The following is an 18,447-nucleotide window of genomic DNA, read 5'->3' on the forward strand; positions in this document are numbered from 1 at the left end:
GGCAAAGGGGATAAAAGAGAGTGCAAAAATTATAGGGAAATAAGTCTGTTGAGTATACCTGGTAAAGTGTATGGTAGAGTTATTATTGAAAGAATTATGAGTAAGACAGAGAGTAGGATAGCAGATGAACAAGGAGGCTTTAGGAAAGGTAGGGGCTGTGTCGAACAAGTTTTTACAGTGAAATACATAGGCGAACAGTATTTAGATAAGGGTAAAGAGGTTTTGTGGCATTTATGGATTTGGAAAAGGCATATGACAGGGTGGATAGAGTGGGCAATGTGGCAGATGTTGCAGGTGTATGGTATAGGAGGTAGGTTACTGAAAGCAGTGAAGAGTTTTTATGAGGATAGTGAGGCTCAAGTTAGAGTATGTAGGAAAGAGGGAAATTATTTCCCAGTAAAAGTAGGCCTTAGACAAGGATGTGTGATGTCACCGTGGTTCAATATATTTATAGATTTGGTTGTAAGAGAAACAAATGCGAGGGTCTTGACAAGAGGTGTGGAGTTAAAAGATAAAGAATCAAACACAAAGTGGGAGTTGTCACAGTTGCTCTTTGCTGATTACACTGTGCTTTTGGGAGATTCTGAGGAGAAGTTGCAAAGGTTGGTGGACGAATTTGGCAGGGTATGTAAAAGAAAATTAAAAGTGAATACAGGAAAGAGTAAGGTGATGAGGATAACAAAAAGATTAGATGACCAAAGATTGGATATCAGACTGGAGGGAAAGAGTATGGAGGAGGTGAATGTATTCAGATATTTAGGAGTGAACGTATTGGCAGATGGGTCTATGAAGGATGAGGTGAATCATAGAATTGATGAGGAGAAAAGGGTGAGTGGTGCACTTAGGAGTCTGTGGAGACCAAGAACTTTGTCCATGAAAGCAAAGAGGGGAATGTATGAGAGTACGTATAGTGTTGTACCAACACTCTTGTATGGGTATGAAGCATGGGTGATGAATGTTGCAATGAGGAGGAGGCTGGAGGCAGTGGGGATGTCATGTCTGAGGGCAATGTGTGGTGTGAATATAATGCAGAGAATTCATAGTTTGGAAATTAGGAAAAGGTGTGGGATTACCAAAACTATTATCCAGAGGGCTGAGGAGGGGTTGTTGAGGTGATCTGGACATGCAGAGAGAATGGAACAAAACAGAATGACTTCTAGAGTGTATAAATCTGTAGTGGAGGGAAGGTGGGGTAGGTGTCGGCCTAGGAAGGGTTGGAGGGAGGGGGTAAATGAGGTTTTGTGTGCAAGGAGCTTGGACTTCCAGCAAACATACATGAGTGCATTTGATAGGAGTGAATGGAGACAAATGGTTTTTAATACTTGACGTGCTGTTGGATTGTGAGCAAAGTAACATTTATGAAGGGATTCAGGGAAACCGGCAGGTCGGACTTGAGTCCTGGAGATGGGATGTACAGTGTCTACACTCTGAAGGAGGGGTGTTAATATTGCAGTTTTATAACTGTAGTGTAGAGCACCCCTCTGGCAAGACAGTGATGGAGTGAATGATGATGAAAATTTTTCTTTTTTTGGGCCACCCTGCCTTGGTGGGAATTCCCCGATGTGCATGTCTTGCATTAAAGTGGATGGAGGATCAAGCCTTCACCACTCCTTGCACTTAATAACCCATATGGTTTAGCTCTTATTTGAATTAAAAAAAAAACTTACAGCACTGTAAGTAAATTGCATAGTCATAAAAGGCTTTTTAATTTTATAAATAGTACTGTACATCAAAAGATAAAATATTACATCCACACAGTGCCCATTTACCCCTCAGAATTTACTACGAAAACAAATGCACCTAAAACAAAAAGCTGCAATATATTACAGAATTACTTGAGGTAAACCATGCATATGCTGAAGCCAGTGAGTACCATCTAAACCATATTTGTATTCAGTGATAGCCAGCTATCAAGAGAACTTAAGCACCTTAGTATTCATGTTCTGTATGTGCTTCAAACTGATTTTATATCTTTAAATAAGACGGTGAGGACTGCTGTAAGATACACTCATGTGCTGATATGAAACATGAATTTCTTGGTTCAAGAAATTCAGAATTAACATAAAAATCTTAAAATTATAGCAACATCCTTATTATTATCCATTTATCATACATGATTAAACAGCTTAGTTTAATCCAGAGATTATGTACATTATTCCTATACATCAAAAAACACTTGGCAACCATTTATATTAATTTAATGAATGCAAAAATCTATTTTTAAGTAATTTAGGCATTTTAAGAAATTAGAAAGGTGTACACTATTGTTAGTACATAATTGGAATTATTATTAATTTAAAAATACTATATTAACATGTTAAATAATTCAAATTCAATGTGAATTTGAAGAATAAAACTAATATTTGATGGATGGACTGGTTAACTTTTTGATATCTGACACTATTCTTCATTAAGGTTTCCACTCATTTTTACTTCGTCTGGAAGATTTTCACATGTGTCAAACATTCAAAGGAATGTTACTGAAATAGTACATGCCATTCATCTTGCCATTTGTAGAATACTGAAAATCGACATGGAAGACTTCTCATTTCACTTTTTCTGATCTTAATGCTTACTACTAGAACCATAAACTCAACCACCTTTGAAGAACTTCTCATACATCACCAGACAAGGGAGATATGCCACATGTTACACATCACATATTTTCTGTGTATGTTCATGATATACTTCTCTACAGTAAAAATAAACCGTAACTGCATATTTTTCTGGGAGTATTGTCATGTTAAAAATGATTCAGCAAGATTTTATAGTCAATAAATGCTACAAAACTATAAAAATCTCAACTGGCAGCGTACATGAGGCCCAAACTTGCAGTGTTGAGAGAGTATATGGCATTGATGAAGAGCATACTCTTTATCTGCCATGAGTTTGGTGCACTTGTTTTGAGTATGGCATAATATACCTGCCATGAACATTCTCACAAAACTTGGCTTCAGGTTCTTGAACTCATTTTGAGGAGAACTTCATGATAAAGGAGATGCCGCAGTACTCATAGATTTTATATCTAATGAATAACTCGTGAAATGTTTCTCAACACCAGTCTTCTCTGATGTCTTAAATTAGTCTCTCTTCTGGTGGTGGTTTCATCATATTGCCCATCTCCACCCGGGGACTATAAAACTCCTAAAGAAAAGGAAACATAATATTACTTGCTAATACACTATGAATGAAAAAACCTAATTTTTTTCTGAATAGTAAAATGCTGAATACAGTTAACCTTCCTGTTCTAAAACAAAGAAAATCAAAGAGCACTGTAACATTCACACCATAGTGGCTCCATATACACTCAAACACTTGCAGGGGTTGCTCAGTCATGCAACCCTTGATTATCAAAAATAACAATAAATGCCCATCTTCCAGTCATCTTTGATCATTCACTCATTGGCTTGATATCTGAAAGATGTGAAACTTTTTTAAAGCCTGCAGTCTTGCAAAGAAAATTAGGAGAAAATAGATGTTTACAAATTTTCACAACACTAATTATACTGTGCATCATAAAAGATATTAAACTGATTGATTATCAAATAACTGAATCTACTGTATCTGCTCCTTCTGCACCTTTGTAAAGGTTTCATATTTGCTTAGTACAAATGAATCAAACAATTTTTATATTTTTGTCTTTCAAATCAGAGAATTTAATTTTCATTTTATTCATTTAAGGCATTAATTTTTTGTATAAAAGTTGGTTTGTGATATATTTAGTGCTCTGATTTTTGGTAAAAATGTCAAGAAACATAAGATTTTTTGTTAATTTTGCAGTGGGTTTTACTGGTTTCAAATGGCCTGCAAAGAGTTTTTACATATGGTCCTTTGGAGGATGTGTAGTATTTGTCTTTTTTTTTTTTTTTTTTTTAAGAAATTTGCCTAAAAGTTTGTTTTTAATGCAATATTATGCTTTTAGTTTGGATTACATGTACATTTACACATTTTTCAAGAGATTTTTTTATATAGAAATATACACAAATATGAAGTACAGTTTATCAGTCTTGCAGTTGGAAGCATATAAAGCTTAAGAAGTTTCACTGGCTTTCAACTAGACTGATCCCAAAGTTGCAGATTGAGCTATGAGGAAAAGCTCAAGGAATTGAACTGTCACTAGAGGAGTGAAGGGTCAAGGTGTATATGATCATGATATTCAATATACTCAGGCACAATGACAGCGGAACACGACAAAGTCTGACAAGTAAAGCTGAACACCCAAATAAGAGACAGGAATGTTATGAAGTACATTTTCAAGTTATGGATATCAAGAGTAGAACAAGCTAAACGAAGAGATGGTAGAAGCATACTACATTCATAGAGTCACAAAGATACATGATAATGATAAAAAGAAAGGTCAGGCAGTGTCCAGAGCTTTTGAGTTTCACTAGAGAAGGAATGATTATTTTAGTAAGCACAAGCATATGTAAATAGGATTTTACCTTACATCTTGATTAATCGGGCCATGGTGTTAAAATTTTGAGGGGGAAAACAATAACCTACTGTATCTCTTAAAATAAATTTATAGAAAACAATTCTTGGCCAACAAACTTGCTCACATTTCTTTACATTTATTTATTTATTTTTTATTTGGACATGATACATAGTTGTACAAAGAAATATAGTGATTAGGTGTACATGCCAAAAGCCCCGTGTATGCAGAGCATACATAACCAATTACACTTCACAAGACTTACCAGTTGGCACTGTACATTTTTATGAGGCACTCAATAAAAGTGCTACTCAAAACACAACTCAAAAATCCAAACACATGTAATCACAAGCTAAAACTCAAATAGGCAATTACAGGCAATTTAGTGTTTGGAATAAAAAAAAGTGATAAGAGAAGCAAAAAGTCACCTAATATGGAATAGAATCTCAACTGAACATGCAAGCTGAGTGCTACAAGGATCCATTCTGGGGTCAACCACATATATAATCTACATCAATGATATTGCCCAAAAATATTAAATATTATCAAATTCATTTGACAATATTAAGATCTATGGAAGGGTTATAGCTGAGGATATTACTTTCAAGTAAAGTGACTTACTATACAGAAACTTAACAAATGGTTAAGAAAGTGACAAATGCTATTAATAAACAAAAAAATGCAAGATACTTTGTGTAATATACAACAATGCACAGTACAGTTACCTTACTGAAAGTTCTGCTTGTTACCTACAGGGGAAAAAAAAACTAATGTCATAATCCTTCAGTTACTAGGAACATCACAGCACCTAGGAGCATCCATGTAAAAAAAATGACTACCACACTCTGAATAATCAAATGCACCTCTGAGTACAGTATAAGGTACTGGTATTCAGATTAACACTTTGTATACCCTCACCTTGACAGTATTCAACCATGGATAGTGATAAAAATCATAAATTCAGCCAGGTTACCAGGATAGACTGAGGACTACTGAACTGACAACTCTTCAGACAAAACCTGAGGAGGCTGAGTTTTGACACATGCAATATGGACATTATAAACCCCAATCATTTCTTAAAACTCTAATGTGGCATGTAAAAATTTCAGGACCTAGTGTTCTACAATTTTTTTAGTAACAGAATGTAGAAATTACCTGTCTACTTGGAGAATACGTTCCCCTTGTCTGTCGTTTCTTTTTAGCCATCATCAGGAAAACGGTGAGGCCAACAACGGCAATTATTAGCATGAGTCCAACTACACAACCTACAATGATGGCCAGGTCCACATCCACAGTAAAGACTTTCCTCTGAAATTCGGTGAATAACAGAAATTGTAATTATTAAGGATCTTTATAAAGCTGCTATTATACAGGAATATAAATTCATATATTGTACATGAAATTTAATGTAAAACAAATTTAAAATTCTGCACTTACTTCTGTGGTGCAGTACTCTCCAATCCAGTTATCAGAGCAGCGGCAAAAGGCATGAGTTTTGTTGTGATGTTCTATATCCTCATCACAGAGGTGAACACAGACTCCTCCATTGCTACAGTTAACCTAAAAGAACACATCAACCATATATGAAAATTTTTTCAAAATAAAAATATACTTCCACAGCTAAAATTTGAATAAAATTATATATAGCAAAAATTTAATTTATGTTCAATGAGATTTTTCACAGCTTTAATTATAATTGCTTTTTATTGCTGTATGACCATTGTTTACCTGGAGTTTACCTGGAGAGAGTTCCGGGGGTCAACGCCCCCGCGGCCCGGTCTGTGACCAGGCCTCCTGGTGGATCAGAGCCTGATCAACCAGGCTGTTACTGCTGGCTGCATGCAAACCAACGTATGAGCCACAGCCCGGCTGATCAGGAACCGACTTTAGGTGCTTGTCCAGTGCCAGCTTGAAGACTGCCAGGGGTCTGTTGGTAATCCCCCTTATGTATGCTGGGAGGCAGTTGAACAGTCTCGGGCCCCTGACACTTATTGTATGGTCTCTTAACGTGCTAGTGACACCCCTGCTTTTCATTGGGGGGATGTTGCATCGTCTGCCAAGTCATTTGCTTTCGTAGTGAGTGATTTTCGTGTGCAAGTTCGGTACTAGTCCCTCTAGGATTTTCCAGGTGTATATAATCATGTATCTCTCCCGCCTGCGTTCCAGGGAATACAGGTTCAGGAACCTCAAGCGCTCCCAGTAATTGAGGTGTTTTATCTCCGTTATGCGCGCCGTGAAGGTTCTCTGTACATTTTCTAGGTCAGCAATTTCACCTGCCTTGAAAGGTGCTGTTAGTGTGCAGCAATATTCCAGCCTAGATAGAACAAGTGACCTGAAGAGTGTCATCATGGGCTTGGCATCCCTCGTTTTGAAGGTTCTCATTATCCATCCTGTCATTTTTCTAGCAGATGCGATCGATACAATGTTATGGTCCTTGAAGGTGAGATCCTCCGACATGATCACTCCCAGGTCTTTGACGTTGGTGTTTCGCTCTATTTTGTGGCCAGAATTTGTTTTGTACTCTGATGAAGATTTAATTTCCTCGTGTTTACCATATCTGAGTAATTGAAATTTCTCATCGTTGAACTTCATATTGTTTTCTGCAGCCCACTGAAAGATTTGGTTGATGTCCGCCTGGAGCCTTGCAGTGTCTGCAATGGAAGACACTGTCATGCAGATTCGGGTGTCATCTGCAAAGGAAGACACGGTGTTGTGGCTGACATCCTTGTCTATGTCAGATATGAGGATGAGGAACAGGATGGGAGCGAGTACTGTGCCTTGTGGAACAGAACTTTTCACCGTGCCTGCCTCGGACTTTACTCTGTTGACTACTACTCTCTGTGTTCTGTTAGTGAGGAAATTATAGATCCATCGACCGACTTTTCCTGTTATTCCTTTAGCACGCATTTTGTGCGCTATTACGCCATGGTCACACTTGTCGAAGGCTTTTGCAAAGTCTGTATATATTACATCTGCATTCTTTTTGTCTTCTAGTGCATCTAGGACCTTGTCGTAGTGATCCAATAGTTGAGACAGACAGGAGCGACCTGTTCTAAACCCATGTTGCCCTGGGTTGTAGGTTTAATGCTTATTTATGATTATAATAAATTGCTTTTCATACAGTTTATTTTTCTCCTTGAAGTTAATTTTTCTCTTTCTTCTTCTTGGTTAATGTATACTAGTAATATTGACAGAATTAATGACAACGGATTAGGTAAAAAGACACGTGGGGCTAATGTGAATTTTCTTTTTTAATACACTGGCCATCTCCCACCAAGGTAGGGTGACCCAAAAAAGAAACACTTTCACCATCATTCACACTATCACTGTCTTGCCAGAGGTGCACAGATATGACAATTTAGATGTCACTCTAAACAGGTAATATCCCAAACCCCTCCTTTAGAGTGCAGGCACTGTACCTTCCACCTCCAGAACTAAAGTCCAGCTAACCAGTTTCTCTGAATCCCTTCAAAAAATATTAACCTGCTTACACTCCAACAGCTCATCAAGTCCCATAAAATATTCGTCTCCACTCACTCTTATCTAACATGCTCAAACATTTTACCTAACATAAATTCACTTATTCATTTTCAATATATTCCTTCAGTAAAACTTGTTAACTACATAGTCAATATTTGAGCTTCATAAGTAGAATTTTTTGAGCCAACTGCATTATTACTACCAATATCAAGTCTAGATCATTGTACATAATCCAATAAGTGTACATACTTGTTTGAATTACATTACTTTCTGTACCTAAACTTAAGTTTAGCTCATATATATTTCCCAAATCACATTTCCATTTATTTTAAGTTATAAAATTAGTGATTCATTAGGTGATAGACTAAGTGTGACTAATCAGTATGCCTGCACACAGCATGATTTAGGACGCATGTCTAAATTTGATGGGATATTATCTCTTTGTTTAAGAGGTGAGCTCTAGCTCTTGGTCCTACTTCATTAACTTTCTACAAGGATTAATTATAATACTGCAATTGTTTCAGAATGTAATGCTCCTCAAAACATGGAAATAAGTCACAGTATTTGATTTTACTGGGTTATCCTGGGTTAACCCCTTAACTGTCCAAACGTAGATCTACGTTGTTACTGCCAGCGCTCCAACCGTAGATCATCGTCTTATTTTTCCTAACTCCAAATTTGGCATGAATGGCCTGTGATGCCTGGTCAGCATAGAATGGGTCATAACACTTGGTGTGTATGTGGTACAGTGGAACCTCCACTCACGAGTTTAATCCATTCCGTGACCTTGCTCGCATCTGGATTTGTTCGTTTGCAGTGTCAATATTCCTCAATTGAATTAAATGAATTGCAATTAATCTGTTCCAGTGGAATTCCAAGCATGACAAAATATACTTTAATAATTTCCCTAATATCAACTCTACAGCTTATTTATCTATCACAATTCATCTAATATGACATAATAAACAATATAAATAACATAGAACCCTGATATATACAGGCACTCTAGAATGAATAAAATGTCATTATGTGACAGGTGGAGGTGGCCACAACTGCTCCCACATTGTTGTGGTGATCACTGCCATCTAGTGATGGCCTTTTGAAGCCATCTATTATAATAATTATTATTATATAGTACATTATTATTATACATGTATTATTATTATATATATTATATTATTATTATTTTATTATTATTCTATTATATTATTATACTATTATTATTATATGTATTATTATTATTATTATTATTATTATCATTATTATTATTACAATATAAATAATTTGTAATTTTTATTCACATAAAAAATAGAAGATTTACTGTAATGCAGACTACTGCATTATTGTAACAATTGTATAAATAATGTCAACCTATTCATGACTGCATATTAGAATGGACAGTGACATCATTTATTTACTCTTGAACATCGCCAAAGAATCGAACATTTTTGCTACTTTAAACTCAATTTCAAGGTACTTTTCATCATGAAACCAATCAAAATCATATCTATTTCTGTAATATATCTTCCATTCTATCAAATGAGACTAAAAAAAAACGAGAATACAACCATAAAACCCATATGAAAATACAGCTAAGGGGTGGATAATGGCTAAGAAGTGAACTCCATTATTTATGGTCCAAACCATACCAAGGGTGGGGATAGAACCCACCCGTGGTATGGTTTGTTTGCAATTGTGTCATTATGATTTCGTGAGTCATGTTGATGGTCCAATTTCTTTCATTTTTTTGGTGTACGTTAAGATGCATCTTTCCATCATACATTACCCAAATTTCAATAAGATAGTCCAACAAACAAATGAGATCCAATTCCCTAGATCAGGAGCAAGAGCCCCTCACCAGCATCAAGGAACCTCCCTTGAGGCCCGCTCGCTTATGGAAATTTTGCTCGCGTATGGAAGCAAAAAATCGACTGAGCGACTGGTCGTATTTGGAAAAACTCTCACGTGGATACGTTCGCAAGTGGAGGTTCCACTGTATTAAAAACATCTGGGATCACTTAGCACCTTGTGGTAGCACCAGTTCAACTGAGCACCAGCTAGACCAAACAGCTTGGCAAACACCAGGGATTCACTGATGTCATATCCTATTAACACTCCTCTTTTAAGAGGAAAGTGATGTTGACCCCGAGTTTAGTGGCTTTGAGGTGGATGTGGCCACAAGTGGTCAAGGAAATATCAAAAACCTTGATAATAACCCATGTGCAACATCCTTTCAATTTTGGTGCCACTGGTAATGTCATCCTGCCAGAATAATGTGTTTAATAATAATATCTTTATTTACTACAGGTACACATGTACATGGTATACAGGCCTAGCTGACAACAGTGACACACTACTATAACTTATGCCGCCCTAAGTAAAGAGAAACAATTCTGGAACGTGTAATATGTGTTCGTCAGGCTGGCTGGCTGGGTGACTGATAGACTTTGGCTCTCTCCATCTATCTGTCTGTCTGTATCTATATCTGTCTCTATCTCTGTCTATCTCTGTTTCTGTCTCCCAGGTACACATAAATACAAATATACATAGTCTAAATTACTTAGGATAACCCCAAAAAATCCAGACAAAGTGCTATACTGTGCTTGTAGATTTTTTTTTTTTTTTCAACAAGTCGGCCGTCTCCCACCGAGGCAGGGTGACCCAAAAAAGAAAGAAAATCCCCAAAAAGAAAATACTTTCATCATCATTCAACACTTTCACCACACAATATCACTGTTTTTGCAGAGGTGCTCAGAATACAACAGTTTAGAAGCATACACATATAAAGATACACAACATATCCCTCCAAACTGCCAATATCCCAAACCCCTCCTTTAAAGTGTAGGCATTGTACTTCCCATTTCCAGGACTCAAGTCCGACTATATGAAAATAACCGGTTTCCCTGAATCCCTTCACTAAATATTACCCTGCTCACACTCCAACAGATCGTCAGGTCCCAAGTACCATTCGTCTCCATTCACTCCTATCTAACACGCTCACGCACGCTTGCTGGAAGTCCAAGCCCCTTGCCCACAAAACCTCCTTTACCCCCTCTCTCCAACCCTTTCGAGGACGACCCCTACCCCGCCTTCCTTCTCCTATAGATTTATATGCTTTCCATGTCATTCTACTTTGATCCATTCTCTCTAAATGACCAAACCACCTCAACAACCCCTCTTCTGCCCTCTGACTAATACTCTTATTAACTCCACACCTTTTCCTAATTTCCACACTCCGAATTTTCTGCATAATATTTACACCACACAATGCCTTTAAACAGGACATCTCCACTGCCTCCAACTGTCTCCTCGCTGCTGCATTTACCACCCAAGCTTCACACCCATATAAGAGTGTTGGTACTACTATACTTTCATACATTCCCTTCTTTGCCTCCATTGATAATGTTTTTTGACTCCACATATACCTCAACGCACCACTCACCTTTTTTCCCTCATCAGTTCTATGATTAACCTCATCCTTCATAAATCCATCCGCCGACACGTCAACTCCCAAGTATCTGAAAACATTCACTTCTTCCATACTCCTCCTCCCCAATTTGATATCCAATTTTTCTTTATCTAAATCATTTGATACCCTCATCACCTTACTCTTTTCTATGTTCACTTTCAACTTTCTACCTTTACACACATTCCCAAACTCATCCACTAACCTTTGCAATTTTTCTTTAGAATCTCCCATAAGCACAGTATCATCAGCAAAAAGTAACTGTGTCAATTCCCATTTTCAATTTGATTCCCCAAAATTTAATCCCACCCCTCTCCCGAACACCCTAGCATTTACTTCCTTTACAACCCCATCTATAAATATATTAAACAACCATGGTGACATTACACATCCCTGTCTAAGACCTACTTTTACCGGGAAGTAGTCTCCCTCTCTTCTACACACTCCAACCTTTCCTAGGCCAACCCCTACCCCGCCTTCCTTCCACTACAGACTGATACACTCTTGAAGTTATTCTGTTTCGCTCCATTCTCTCCACATGTCCGAACCACCTCAACAACCCTTCCTCAGCCCTCTGGACAACAGTTTTGGTAATCCCGCACCTCCTCCTAACTTCCAAACTACGAATTCTCTGCATTATATTCACACCATACATTGCTCTCAGACATGACATCTCCATTGCCTCCAGCCTTCTCCTCGCTGCAACATTCATCACCCATGCTTCACACCCATATAAGAGCGTTGGTAAAACTATACTCTCATACATTCCCCTCTTTGCCTCCAAGGACAAAGTTCTTTGTCTCCACAGACTCCTAAGTGCACCACTCACCCTTTTCCCCTCATCAATTCTATGATTCACCTCATCTTTCATAGACCCATCCGCTGACACGTCCACTCCCAAATATCTGAATACATTCACCTCCTCCATACTCTCTCCCTCCAATCTGATATCCAATCTTTCATCACCTAATCTTTTTGTTATCCTCATAACCTTACTCTTTCTTGTATTCACTTTCAATTTTCTTCTTTTGCACACCCTACCAAATTCATCCACCAATCTCTTATGTTATTATTATTATTATTCATCTTTCATCAAACCAGCCGTATCCCATCGAGGCAGGGTGGCCCAAAAAGAAAAACAAAAGTTTCTCTTTTCAAATTTAGCAATTTGTACAGGAGAAGGGGTTACTAGCCCCTTGCTTCCGGCATTTTAGTCGCCTCTTACAACACGCATGGCTTACGGAGGAAGAATTCTGTTCCACTTCCCCATGGAGATAAGAGGAAATAAACAAGAACAAGAACTAGAAAGAAAATAACAGAAAAACCAGAGGGGTGTGTATATAAATGCTTGTACATGTATGTGTAGTGTGACCAAAGTGTAAGTAGAAGTAGCAAGACGTACCTCAAATCTTGCATGTAAAACAATTACAGGTTCCTGTTTTACTAAACCTCTTTCTACACATAGCTCAATTAAAGGCTCCCCATTTTCATTTACCCCTGGCACCTCAAATTTACCTACTACTCCTTCCACAACATTTTTGTCCACTTCAGCATTGAAATCCCCAACCACCATTACTCTCACACTTGGTTCAAAAACTCCCCACACATTCACTCAACATTTCCCAAAATCTCTCTCTCTCCTCTACACTTCTCTCTTCTCCAGGTTCATATATGCTTACTATAACCCACTTTTCACATCCAACCTTTATTTTACTTCACATAATCCTTGAATTAATACATTTATAGTCCCTCTTTTCCTACCATAACTTATCCTTCAACACTATTGCTACTCCTTCTTTAGCTCTAATTCTAGTTCCTGACTATGGAACTGAACTTCTCCAGGCCGAGGGACTGACAACCTCAAATTCTACGACTACAAGGGTGATGGACTGATTACATCGTCTTCACATCTCTACTGTTCCTGCCTACTTTCTGTATTCGACTGAAGAAGCCTACTGTGTAGGCGAAACGTTTCGGAATAAAGTTGTCTAACTGTTGCATATGTGTCTTACCTAACAACCTGTCGGTATTGTATACCATTTTGATGTTCAGCTCTAATTCTATTTGAAACCCGTGACCTAATCCCATTTATTCCTCTCCACTGAAACTCTCCTATCCCCTTCATCTTTGTTTCACTTAAAGCCAGGACATCCAGTTTCTTCTCATTCATAACATCCACAATCATCTCTTTCTTATCATTTGCACAACATCCACGCACATTCAGACTTCCCACTTTGACAATTTTTTTCTTCTTATTCTTTTTAGTAATTATTACAGGAAAAGGGGTTACTAGCCCATTGTTCCCGGCATTTTACTTGACTTTTACAACACGCATGGCTTACGGAGGAAAGATTCTTATTCCACTTCCCCATGGATATAAAAGGAAAAGCAATAAGACCAAGAACTTTCTTTCTTTTCTTTCAACACACCGGCCGTATCCCACCGAGGCAGGGTGGCCCAAAAGGAAAAACGAAAGTTTCTCCTTTTACATTTAGTAATATATACAGGAGAAGGGGTTACTAGCCCCTTGCTCCCGGCATTTTAGTCGCCTCTTACAACACGCATGGCTTACGGAGGAAGAATTCTGTTCCACTTCCCCATGGAGATAAGAGGAAATAAACAAGAATAAGAACTAGAAAGAAAATAGAAGAAAACCCAGAGGGGTGTGTATATATGTGCTTGTACATGTATGTGTAGTGTGACCTAAGTGTAAGTAGAAGTAGCAAGACGTACCTGAAATCTTGCATGTTTAAGACAGAAAAAAGACACCAGCAATCCTACCATCATGTAAAACAATTACAGGTTTCAGTTTTACACTCACTTGGCAGGATGGTAGTACCTCCCTGGGCATTTGCTGTCTACCAACCTACTACTACAATTATTCAGTATATATTTAGTTGAGGGTGAGTAAGTGATTTTTAAGAAGAGACTTGAATTTATAAACAGACAGTGTTTCTTTTATATTCACAGGTAATGAATTCCAGATTTTTGGGCCTTTTATGTGCATTGAGTTTTTGCATAGTGTGAGATGGACACGAGGAACATCAAAGAGTGATCTGTGATTTGTGCTATGGTCACGTGTTCTGTTGAGGCTGGTAAGGAGACGTTTGAGGGGAGGGTTTATATCCGAGTTAAGTGTTCTATGTATGTAGTAGGTACAATAATAAGTATGGATGCTTTGTATGGTGAGTAGGTTTAGAGTTTTGAATATTGGTGGAGTGTGCTGCCTGTAGTGGGAATTTGTTACCATTCTGACTGCAGCCTTTTGTTGGGTAATTAATGGTCTGAGATGGTTTATTGTTGTTGAGCCCCATGCACAAATTCCATAGGTGAGATAGGGGTAAATAAGAGAGTGATATAGGGCCAGGAGGGCTGACTGTGGAACATAGTACCGTATCTTCGATAGTATGCCTACGGTCTTGGAAATTTTCTTGGAAATTTGTTGTACATGTGTTTGAAATTTGAGTCTATTATCAAGGTGGATTCCTAAGAATTTTCCCTCTGTGAGCTTTGTGATATGTGATCCGTTTATCATTATGTTAAGAGGGACATCTGTAGCTCTGTTACCAAAATGAATGAAGTAGGTTATGTCAATGTTGAGATTAAGTTTGTTAGTCATCATCCAGGTAGATATTTTCTGTAATTCGGTATTTACAGTATTGGCTAGCATGACTGAGCTCGGGTGAGAGAAGTCGTATGTAGTGTCATCTGCAAATAGTGTGGGTTTAGGTAGTTGCGATGCATTCAGTAGGTCATTTATGTAAACAAGAAAGAGAAGAGGGCCAAGGACACTTCCCTGTGGGACACCAACTGTAATTGGCTGTGCAGAAGAGTTTGCTCCATTTGTGTACACATATTGGCTTCTGTTGCTGAGGTATGACTTTAGGTAGTTGAGGGAGTGCCCTCTTATACCATAGTGCGACAATTTTATGTGGAGCAAATCATGATCAACTGTATCAAAAGCTTTACGTAAATCAATGAAGATCCCCAGTGGGACTTCTTTTTTCTGTAGTGCAGTGTATATTTGTTCTAGCATGTGTATAATAGCATCATTCATATTTTTATTAGGCCTGAACCCAAATTGTCAGGGGTTGAGTATGTTGTGGGAGATGAGGTAGGAATAGATTCGCTTATGAATTAATTTTTCGAAGATTTTAGAGAGAGGGTGTAAGCTGGATATTGGCCTATAGTTGTTCAAGTCTGTTTGGTCTCCTCCTTTATGGATTGGGGTGACCCTCGCTATTTTGAGAACTGAAGGGAAGGTAGAGGATTCGATGGATTTGTTAAAGAGTGTTGCAATGATTGGTGACAGCACATGCGACGATTTTTTGTATATAAAGGGTGGTAAGGTATTTAAATCTCCTGTCTTGTTTTTTAGTGTGCTGATAATACGGGAGACTTCTGTTGGGTTAGTCAGAGCTAGGAACAGTGTGTTCGGGTAGTTGCCAGTGAGGTAGTCATTGGGTGGGGTATTTGAGCTTGGGATTTTATTGGCAAGGTTTTTTCCTATGGTGGAGAAGAAATCATTAGGTCTCTTTGCTGTTTCAATTGGTGGGAGTTGGAGTTCATCTGGGTTTGTTAGTTCAACTGCACTATTTCGTGATATCTTTTTTGTTCCTAGAATTTCTGATAGGGTTTTCCAGGTCTTTTTTATATCACCTTTTAAGTTGAATAATCTGTTCTCATAATACAAATTTTTAGCCCTTCTTATCAGGCTGGTTAGGATTGACGAGTAACGTTTTGTTTGGTTTCTGGTTATGTGACCCATTCTGTACTGTTTTTCGTATAGGTGGTTTGCATTTATGGATTTGAGGATGCTGGGTGTTAGCCAGGGACTGTTCAGTCTCTTAGCTGTCATCTGTTTAGTTTTTTTAGGGCATTGCTTGTTATAGAGGTATTGGGTCTTTGGGATATTGGCAGTTTGGAGGGATATGTTGTGTATCTTTATATGTGTATGCTTCTAAACTATGTATTCTGAGCACCTCTGCAAAAACAGTGATAAAGTGCGAGTGTGGTGAAAGTGTTGAATGATGAAAGTATTTTTTTGGGGGGGATTTTCTTTCTTTTTTGGGTTACCCTGCCTCGGTGGGAGACGGCCGACTTGTTGAAAAAAAAAAAATTAATACATTTGTCAATATCTATATAGATTTCTAGCTAAGTGTGCCAGTCAATGTTTGTCACTGCTGTTGTGAAGTTATTAACCCTTATACTGTCCAAACAGATCTATGTTCACATGCGTAGTGCTCCAAAAGTAGAACTACGTTTTTTACATATAAAAAAAAAAAAAAAAAAAAAAAAAAAAAAAAAAAAAAAAAACGTAGGTCAAAGTTTTTTTTACACGTTTTCAAATATAAAAAACAAAAAGAATATGTACATTTTTTGACATACTTTCAAATGTTGAAAAAACAGATCTATGTTTGGACAGTTTAAGGGTTAATGGCTGCCTCATTGTGAAGTCTGAAAGTGACTTTAGTAGTGTCTTGGGGTAATTTGCCCAGATTAGTTATGAGGAAGGTAGGGTAGTGGTCTGTGGTATTATCTGTGATTATGCCTGATTTTGAAGGGGATATGGTGTTGGTCCAGATGTGGTCTAGTAGGGAAACACTAATCTCTGTAATTCTTGTAGGTTTTGTTACTGTTGGTAGCAACAAGCAGTTACTCATAGTGTTTGTGAATTCAGTAACGTGTGGGTCTTGGTCTTGCAGGAGATTGATACTGAAGTCACCTGAGAGTAGTAAGTGATCTTTATTCATGCATGCATCAGTTATCATACTTCCTAGGTTTTCACTAAAACGGCTAATGTTTGACTGTGGTATTCTGCAGATGTTTATCACTGAGAGGTTTTTGCAGGTATTTGGATTTGAATTTAACTATTATATATTCCCCATGTTCATCCCTTGTGCAAGTATTAGTGATACATTCTAGTTGGTCTGAGTAGTATATAGCTGTGCCACCCCCTTGTTGATCTGGCCTACAGTTGTGTATGGCTGTATAACCAGGAATGGCATAGACATCTGTAGTATCAGGCTTTAGTCAGGTTTCGGTGAGAGTAATGATGGACATACTGGCATGCAGGGAATTTAGTAATGCTATGAGGTCATCGTAATGTTTGCTTAAAGATCTGATATTGTAGTTAAAGACATTTATGTTGTTGTTGGCTCTGAGGAGTGCCTTTGATTGTTCTGCTGTGTAGTAATTACAGTTACTGTTTGATTCATTTAAGTCATTCAATAAGAGGTTGGTATCAGGATCAATGCTTATAATCATAAGATTTATAGTGAATCTATAGTTAGAATTAAGCATAAGACAAAGTAAATATTCTAAAGCTAAAAAATACCACCTGAATTATTTTAACAAATGTAAATATATGAACTAAGGTAGTTCTTTAAAGTTAAAATAAAGGAGACAATATAAAAGGGAATAAAATAATTTGTGGTGAACAAATAAAGTGATGATCAAATAAAGAAGCTTGGGAATATAATAGTAGGTAGTTCTTTAAAGGTAGTTCTTTAAAGTTAAAATAAAGGAGACAATATAAAAGGGACTAACATAAGTTGTGGTGAACAAATAAAGTGGTAATCAAATAAATGAGCTTGGGAATATAATGGCAAAATGGTGAACTTATTACACTTTAGCACCTGAGAATAGCACCTTGATTATTTTAAAAACTGTGAATATATGAACTAAGGTGGTTCTATAAAGCTAAAATAAAGGAGAAAATATATAAGGGACTAAATTAAGTAATGATAAACAAAGTTAAATGGACAGATAGTCACTATGATATAATAATGATTTTGGAGTAAGATCTGATTTGTAATACATAATAAGTTGAGTAATTAATTGCACTATAAAAAGTATATACCTTTATACTAAGAGTAATAATAATAATAATTATAATAATAATAATAATAATAATAATAATAATAATAATAATAATAATAATAATAATAATAATAATAATAATAATACAATATATAAGTAATAATAAAAATAATATGTTTTCATTTTTAGATATTTTTCGTATTTTTTTTCATATTTTTGTGCCAAACGCTTCAAAATACAAACTGGT

At 37.1% G+C, this 18,447-nt stretch overlaps 1 protein-coding gene across 1 annotated transcript in view; it reads right to left on the reverse strand.

Annotated features, from left to right (window-relative positions):
• Window positions 1-2,926: 2,926 nt before the first annotated feature.
• crb (cell polarity complex component crumbs) overlaps window positions 2,927-18,447 on the reverse strand; it is a 184,404-nt gene continuing 168,883 nt past the window's right edge. Inside the window, exons 38-40 of the mRNA XM_053785119.2 lie at window positions 5,870-5,992; window positions 5,588-5,740; window positions 2,927-3,144 (exon numbers count right to left, since the gene is read on the reverse strand). Coding sequence (XP_053641094.2) covers window positions 3,076-3,144; window positions 5,588-5,740; window positions 5,870-5,992 — 345 coding nt within the window. The 3' untranslated portion in view covers window positions 2,927-3,075. The remainder of the gene's footprint in view (window positions 3,145-5,587; window positions 5,741-5,869; window positions 5,993-18,447) is intronic.

Source organism: Cherax quadricarinatus, chromosome 45 (genome assembly GCF_038502225.1).
Source record: "Cherax quadricarinatus isolate ZL_2023a chromosome 45, ASM3850222v1, whole genome shotgun sequence".
Taxonomy (NCBI): Eukaryota; Metazoa; Arthropoda; class Malacostraca; order Decapoda; family Parastacidae; genus Cherax; species Cherax quadricarinatus.